Consider the following 8,805-nt stretch of genomic DNA (forward strand, 5'->3'; position numbering starts at 1 on the left):
CCCTGGAAAGAAAACAAACTCTTCTTTAAGTGATATGATAGAGGCTTTCTCACACAGACGTGCCAGCTTACACCTGCATCAAAATCTTAGGGGAAAAAAAGAAGCAAAAACAAAATAAACAAAACAAACAAAAAACCCAGTTTCTTACTTCTGTCAGCCAAGGGACATACTCCAAGTACTTCAAATAACTCTTGCAGACACATTTAAATCTGCTACATTTTCTATATGCATAATGTTTTGTGCCACTTGCACAGTAACTTTTATGTACAGTTTGAATTGCTGTTTTCTCCCACAGAGCTCTGTAAATAATCAGCATATCACATTTGATTATTTTGGGGGGGCTTAAGTCGCACAATTAGACTCATTAGAAAATTCTATAGACTCCTATAGATTTTGCACCTGGCTGATCGAGTAAGAACACATTCTTTAAGACATTAAAAAGTTCTGGCAACAAGGATTCCTGAATTTCAAAAAAACAGCAGGAAATTGATATCTGAGTCCTTAGAGAAATATTCTCTCACCAATACTATAAGGAAATCAGATTTAATAATAGATCTTATTTCTAATTTTTTCATTACCACTAACCCAATTCCACAACATGAATGGATGAGTAGCAAGAGGGGAAATCCAAAGAGATATGAAGAAATTTTTTTTTTTCTTAGTCCAGGATAATCATGAGAAAACAGGTCAGAGTAGTATGCAATTTCAATCTGTGTGTGTGGACAACAGGATCACATTTTTTTATTCTCCCTTTCCAAAAAAGTCTCAGTATAATGATCAAATGTGACAGTTTCATCCCATCTATCTGCAAGATAGAAAATCCAGTCTTGTAGAAAGGTATTACAGTATTTTATTTTCAAAATATGTTAGTATGTTTCCTATAAGATTGCAATTCTAGTACCCATTTCCTCCCCTTCCCTCTCTCCCTCCCTGCCAAGCTGATTAATTGTTGATTCTTTTCTCCCTGTTTTTTACACCTTACAAATTATGTTTACAAGTAATGTTCACAAGATTTTACCTATAAGAACAAATAATAGCTGTAAAGTTATAGTGAAATCTCAGCTTTCACTTTGAAAGATGTAGCAGCATTGTACCAAGAGCCAATACTGGAAAAGAAATATAAAAAAAAGAGTGACTTCACTTGCAAACTATGCTTTAACTAGTTCATCATTATAAGCATTTCTATGATTTTAATAACAGCACCAATATCCAATATTCTGAACTTAATGTAATGAATGAAGGGTGATCACATTACCCAGTTTTTAAAATTGCTTTACATAATGTAATCACTTACTTGCTCTAATTTAATTTCACTTTACATCGTTTAATAAATGAATGCTGATCATTTGACATAATTGAATAAGTAGTTCAGCTCATTATCCGTACTTCTTAGATTGCAAAATAGGCTGATTTTTTTGTCATCTTCCAGGATGGTATTGCGCATTTTAAGAGTTGGGTTTCATTTCTCCTCTCAGCTTCTTTATTACCTAGTGTAATCCCACTCTGTAGGAAAGAACATAGCCTAGCCCTGCATGCTGAATTTTTCAAGAGAATTACAGAATCACAGAATGGCAGGGTTTGGAAGGGACCTCTGAAGATCGTCTGGTCCAATCCCCCTGCCAAGGCAGGATCACCTACGGCAGGTTGCACAGGAATGCGTCCAGTTGGGTTTTGAAGGTCTCCAGAAAAGGAGACTCCACAATCTCTCTGGGCAGCCTGTTCCAGTGCTGTGTCACCCTCACACTACAGACATTTTTCCTCATGCTGAGATGGAACTTCCTGTGCTGCAGTTTGTGCCCGTTGCCCCTCGTCCTATCACTAGGCACTACTGAAAAGAGACTGGCTCCATCCTCCTGACAGCCACCCTTCAGTTATTTACAGACATTGGTAAGGTCCCCTCTCAGCCTTCTCTTCTCCAGACTGAACAGCCCTAGGTCTCTCAGCCTTCCCTCATACGAGAGATGTTCCAGTTCCTTAATCATCCTCATAGTCCTCCATTGGACTCTCTCCAAATGTTCCCTGTCTCTCTTGAATTGGGGAGCCCAGAACTGGACACAATACTCCAGATGAGGCCTCACCAGCACAGAGTAGAGGGGGAGGATAACCTCTCTTGACCTGCTGGTCACACTCTTCTTAATGCACCCCAAGATACTATTGGCAGTCTTGGCCACCAGGGCACATTGCTGTCCCAGGGATAACATTGTCTACCGGGACTCCAAGGTCCTTCTCCATGGAGCTGCTTTCCAGCAGGTCAACCCCTAACCTGTACTGGTGCATGGGGTTGTTCCTCCCCAGGTGCAGAACTCTACACTTGTCCTTGTTAAAGTTCATGAGGTTCCCCTCCACCCAACTCTCCAGTCTGTCCAGAAACTCCTTAGCTGTCCTAAAACAGCTTTCCGTAGGGACAGTCTTAGTCCAAAGGAGCTGCATGGGAATCTCATCTGAAACAGAAATGTTTGAGAAGAGCTGCTGTTTTTCCCAGCATCCCTTCCCCATGTACACAAATCTTAAGCTCACTTCCACTAGGCAGAAATTACTTATGGTATGCCTGTGGACCTAGTAAATAGTAATCTCTGACTTTACCTCCAATGGAAGTGTAAGATCCTGGTACCTGTTAATATGCCTGAAATAGCTTTTTAGAGACAACAACAGAGCAAAAAGCCTGGAGGGTTGGTTTAATATTGCATTGTTTAAACAGTCGAGTGAGTTCCTCACTCTTTGAAAGGGATTTTCTCAGACTGTGATTACTTTTCTTTTTTTTTAACCTATAATCTAACAACGCTTCAAAACTTTTTTCATTAATTCAGATGCAAACCTCATACCTTCACTCAAAGGTGAATTTTGGTGAATCTTCTTAGGAAGTAACACATAAATCATGGTAAAAAACAAACAGTTTGAAGTCTAATAAAAGAGTCATACTGACTGCATCTGTTGAATAATTAGAAGAGATATTAATTGACATGACTTAAAAGATGAGGACACAGATGAGGGCTTTCTTATATGCAAGTCTCCTGGATATTTCCAATGGTCTACAGCTACCATTTGAAGCTTCTTTAATTAGAAAGGAACTTTTTTGAAAGAAAGCATAACTCTGACATGCAACGACTAGTTTCAGCTTTTTCATCCAATCCGAGCATATGCAGGGCACAAAAACCCTCACAAATGTATTTCTTACAATTAATCACCTATAGCTACAAACTGAATAGCTATCTTTTGTCTTACTATTATAGAAGGCTCCACAGTAATATCCATGTGCCGTCTACCATGTAAATATGCACACCTATACTCATAAATTACATACTGTATAATCAAACATTCTCTCTCTGAAACAAACATAGCTCATTTTGGAATGTATTTTCTCTAGGAGTACATATAGAAGAGTGACAAAAATTGAAAGATATACATGAATAGGTTGATTTAAGGATTTATTATTGCTTCTATGTTTGCTCCAGAGCTACAGCCTCCTGCTTTCATGCCTTAAGCACAAGATTAGTCTTTCTTTCTCAACCAGCAGTATAATTTTTCAAAAAAATTCCCATTCACTTAACTCTAGCAACTATATAGATGTACCTTCTGTTGACTTGTTTAGCTTGTGCAACCTTCTCTTCCAGCATCCCCATATGGATTTAACTATAGCTTCATACAAATTCTGTGTCAGGCAAGTACAGCCATTTTCCTCCAGTTTCAAGATGTGAAGCTGCAAAAATATGTGCTGCTGGATAGATTTAACAGTGTGACCTTTCCTAACAAAATCAAGTTATTCACATGCACCTCTGTTTTTAGATCCCCTTAGGTATTAAGTCATGAAATATTTAGCTTTTCCTCTACTGGAGAGAAAAGATGACATCATTAAAAAACAAACTTCTCTAGTGTATCAGAGTAACATTGATGGAATTAACTTCACTACAGGAACTTCCTGTATTCTTCAGTAAAACCACATATCTATATGAAAAGCCAGGTTATGTTTCCACAGTAACTTTACAGTATATAGGAGGCAATAACAGAATGTTTATCTTCTTGAAGATACAGTTGTCTTCTTTTAAAAAATTTGAAAAATGTAAAAGGGAACCCTCAGGATAAAAACTGATTTCTGACACCTAAAAATATTAACAGATGATATGAAATCTTTCATCTTCAATGCTTCAGAACCACTAAATATCAACTTGGCAACTCTCTGGCTCTCAGAAATGTGTTCAGAAAATGTTCTATTGCTTTGAAACAGCCATTCGACTCAGGGGACAATCACACACAAAGGGATTTCTTCCTGGTGTTTGAAGTAGCAGCTGCCAGATATTGGCAGAGGCCTTACTGTTGGTGTTGCTCTAAAGAAAATACCCTGTTTAGCAAGAAAAAAGGCTTGGCTGTTCCACATAATCTTTTCTAGTTGGTGGAGATCACCCAACTCAATTTCTAAGAGAAAATAGACAGTGTAACACTACAACCACCTGCTTCATTGCACAGGCAAAAAAAAAAAAAACCCCTTACCAGACTATAAAAGCCATAATTTCAATTGAAGAGTAACTTCAAGTGATTTAACAATATCCATGGGAGGTAGGCAGGAACCGAAACTTCAACCACCTTCTAGCAAAGCCCAGATCTTTCTACTTTGTATTTGTGATACCTAATTTAATTTTAAACTAAAAAGACAATTATCATGCTAAAGGACAACTCATAATTCCAGAATCTCGATTATGTTCTGCTCAGAGGTAAAACAAGACATCATTCACAGTAAGGTGGAGTGGAGGGGGTGGGAAGACAACTCCTTCTAGGAAAAAAAAAAGACAAAAGAAGGAAAGACAAACAGAAAGACCAACAGAAAAACATAGAAGTAGCAGTATAATTTCAACATGCTCACCATCTGGAAAGGTGAAGGAGTCAGAACAAAGCAATCAGTTTCAAAATGGCCATGCTGTAGAGCTGCAGCCAGTGCTCTCTGCCAAGTTTGGTGGTTCAGAGAGGCATACAGGAAAGAGGCTGTTGAAGGGCTGCAATGGTGACTTTTTCCTTTCAGCATTAATTTTGCCTTTCTGACTCTTGTATTCTAAGAAACACATCACAGTGAAATCACCAACTCACACATGGAATATATGAGTTTCTGCAAAAGAGTAGTCATAGAATATATTTCCAGCTTTGTACTGGATGTCAGTTTCTCCCCTCCAAATGCAAAGCAACACAATTTTCAGAAATCCTGACTGTAAGTCATCTGCTGTCTACCTGTACAGCTGCTTATTTTCACAGATTATGAAAAACATCTGGAGATCCTTTCAGAATGAAGCATACAAGGTACAGATTGCAATAGTACCCAAGGATTTATGTACCTAATAACACATAAATACACTGCAGTTACTTAAAAATAACACTATTTTTCATTGAAAATAAGTTACTCCTGTCTAGAAGTAACTATTCACACTGCCCAAGTCAACACAAGCAGAAAGGGGTAATAAATCTATTGTTTTGTCTAGCAACTCTCTACCAACAATCATTTCTTCATGTAGTATTTCTGTCTCATGCTTCCTCATGCTCTCCTCTGGTTCTTACCAGGTTTAAGATCTGATCTTCCAGAGGTATACCTAGTACGCAGGGGGAAAAAAAATATTCTTATGAATCATTTCTTATAGCTAACTCCCATAGAATTTTTTTATTTCATATTTATCTTACAATTTTCTTAGCAGAGTAAGAGTACAGGGATGCATGTATGACCTGGATTTTCAGCAGACTGGAGAGTGAAGACAAACACATTAATAATTCTCCTCTTACCACATTAAAATTCCTTCTTCCCACTTAGTAGTGAAAAATACAGATATTCCTCGTTTTAAGAGATTCAGAATCTATGAAGGAAGTTTTAAGGGGTAAAAATTGATCTAAGAAGAAAAATAGCCCCCTTAAGAAAGGCAGGTGCTAAAAAGGCACTACATTCACTCCACTACTTCCACCTTTCTTCAACAAATTCAGTTTCTTCCTGAGCCAGTTGCTGTCACTTCAGTTTCATCACAACTTTGTAATGTCACAGCATTAACTTTGCATCACAAAACATTTATGTGCCAGGGTACCACAAAGCTGTAAAGACCCAATTGCAGTGCTTAACTAGATAAATTTTATTCACTGCCACATGCATCTGCTGTCAAGTAAACTGAAAGAAGTGTTTCCTTCTATTATGTTACTCAAAGACACAGTTACTTTCCTTTTTTGCCTTAGAAGATTCCTTCTTTTTTGGACTAAATACTCACTCCTTACAAATTAGTTCTTTTCCTTTATTTAAATCAAGGTCTTTCCTTTTTTCATGAAGCAGCCCTGCAGTGTATTTCATGTTTGGCTTCCACATAGTTATTAACAAGCCTGCAAGAGGTGACCTATGTACTCTGATTCCACCCCGACCCCTCTCACGAAAATCACTATCTGGCGATGTGGGGTCTGAAATTTGTCATAAAGTACCTGACATTTCGTAGTAAATTTAGAGAAATAATCATTCATGACTATTGCTTCAAGTGCTAAAAGGAGTTGCCCAGTTAAGTGTTTTTTATGACACAGACATCTTCCTTGTTCCCAGTCTGGTAAAGACTAACATGGTGCAGTTGTAAGCCCTGAAGATTCCCTACGTACATTTCCCAAAAGATGCAGCTGCTGCAGTTCCCATTCACAGGTCAGTAGGGAGGCTGAGGGCGTTTCCCAAACACACATACGTACAAGCACGCACAACTATACACTGCGCAGCCCAACACACATAGAGCAGAGCCTTTACCATAACCTCCCTAAACACCAACAACACTGGCATAAACAAGAATATGGATAGCCCATATGCTGACTTAGTCCCTTTCAGCACAGGCAGACTGGAGTGAGACCCACAGAAAACAGATGAGATGAAGATTTAGTAAGAGCAGGGCAGATGTACCTTAAGAAAAAGCAGCATATTGCTGTTGTCATTCAAGCATGCATATGACCACACATAACTTTTCAGGAAAGGAAAATTGACTCATTTCTTGCTTTGATGCAAAATAAATTAACAAATACAGGCAGGTTTTCTTGTTCCTCTCTAATTTGGGAATTGCTCCTGTGCAGCTCCCAAGATAACTGTACCTTCTGCTACATGTCATCTTATTAGTTACTCAACATATCTTCCCCATTTAGTTTGCACCCTCATGCCACTTCAAAAATTGACTTTTATTTTTACTGAACAAAAATGAGTTTTTAAACCACTGTTTTACAGAGAAAAAGAAAAAAATTTGAACTTTATGCAAATGGTTTCTTTCAGAAATACTAAAGTAGTAAATACAAATTTGAAGGTGGAGGAATCTGCTCTTTAACTACTCTTCAAGATTCTTGTACAGTTAAAAATCTATGCCAAGAGTTTGAGTCATGACCTTACAACATGCTCCCCTAAGCAAGACATACCTACTGCTTCCCCCACTCACATATAGTATGTGTGAACATGAGACTACTGAAGGCTCTCCTCTCCTTGTTGTGACTTCCAGCAATGAAGTTTTTTGGATACTGGATATTTATCAAACAAGAAGTGGAGGAAAGCTAATCTAATACAATATTAAAGAAAAAAAATCCATCAGTGGTCAATTACTTTGATTTACACAAAAATAATTTTTAAAAATAAGTTTTTCTTCCAGTGCAACAGCAGAGTGGTCCAAAACCAAGGAAACATGCAGCAGATTCAGCAATGTTGTCAGTGTCCACAGGCCTATGAGAAAGTAGATGAGTCCAGAAATCGGAGGTCATAGAGAGGCTGATACTTCATGAGGATGCAATTGCTGACACCAGCCAACAGCTCTAAGATACTTAGCCCAGTACAGCACCAAAGCATGTAAAGCATGGCAAAATGCAACCGGTCTTCCAGCTTCTTTAGACAGCCTTCCTGAAAAAGCTGCTCCAGATGGCCTAAGTCACCCCTGCAGTGAGAATACTCCTCCTTGCAGCAGCTTTCAGGGACACGACGTTTTTCAGGTGGAAGATGCCAAGAATCAGCTGTTACCATCAGCCAGTCTGTGTAGTTTTTGATCCCACAACACTGCAGCTTTCTCTGTACCTCATCCAAAGCCATGCTGCCAGGACCCTGAGAGTGTGTCCCATTGTAATGATAGACAATGGAATCCATAGTGCTTTGCAGCTCAGAAGCCATCTGAGGAGAGTTGAACTGTACCAGAACTGCCAAAGACATTTCTAGGCAAAGAAGGACCAGCAGTAAGTACATGAAAGTCCCTTGCTGATACCGGGAGATCTTAGCAGAAATAGAGATTGCCAAAACTCCAACAGGTAGCAAGACAAGCGCAGCCACAACAGCCAGCCAGCCAGTGAGAGACAAGAAAGACTCCCGAAATAAGTATCTGAAGCTCTTGTCCATCAGGATCACAAAAACTCCACCAAAGGTCAAAGCAACAGCAATGCCCCAAAAGATGAAGCCTAGGAACCTCAGCAGTGATTGAGCAAAGCTCCTGAGCCAGGAGTCCTCATAGCACCACAAAGGCAATAGCAACATAACTCTAACCCTCCTCATTCTGCTCACTCCTAGGAGCCTAAACCCTCACCACCACTATTTAAGAGGCCTCCAACCCACTTATCCAGGTGCATCAGATGACATCTCCACCCAAAAAGAATTTGCAGGGGAGCAATACTGATGAGACTCCTTCAGCACAAAGACTAGGCTCAGTATCAGCTTACCACATGCTGCTGCTTGTTCAGCTTAGCTTGCAGAAACCATGGAGGGTATGTGCCAGGTTTGCTGTGGAGAGGTCATTTACTCTGCTGTCAGTAGAGACATTTGCATTAGAAGGAGGACGACAGATGGAAAAAGGCTGCATC

The 8,805-nt window shown here is 39.2% G+C and overlaps 1 protein-coding gene across 1 annotated transcript; it reads right to left on the minus strand.

Moving 5' to 3' along the window:
* Positions 1-7,687: 7,687 nt before the first annotated feature.
* Positions 7,688-8,500, minus strand: LOC104615234 (tetraspanin-3-like). The gene has a single exon (XM_010287961.1). The coding sequence runs from the start codon at positions 8,498-8,500 to the stop codon at positions 7,688-7,690; it is 813 nt and encodes a 270-aa protein (XP_010286263.1).
* Positions 8,501-8,805: the final 305 nt, after the last annotated feature.

Source organism: Phaethon lepturus, unplaced genomic scaffold, assembly GCF_000687285.1.
Source record: "Phaethon lepturus isolate BGI_N335 unplaced genomic scaffold, ASM68728v1 scaffold14060, whole genome shotgun sequence".
Classification (NCBI taxonomy): domain Eukaryota; kingdom Metazoa; phylum Chordata; class Aves; order Phaethontiformes; family Phaethontidae; genus Phaethon; species Phaethon lepturus.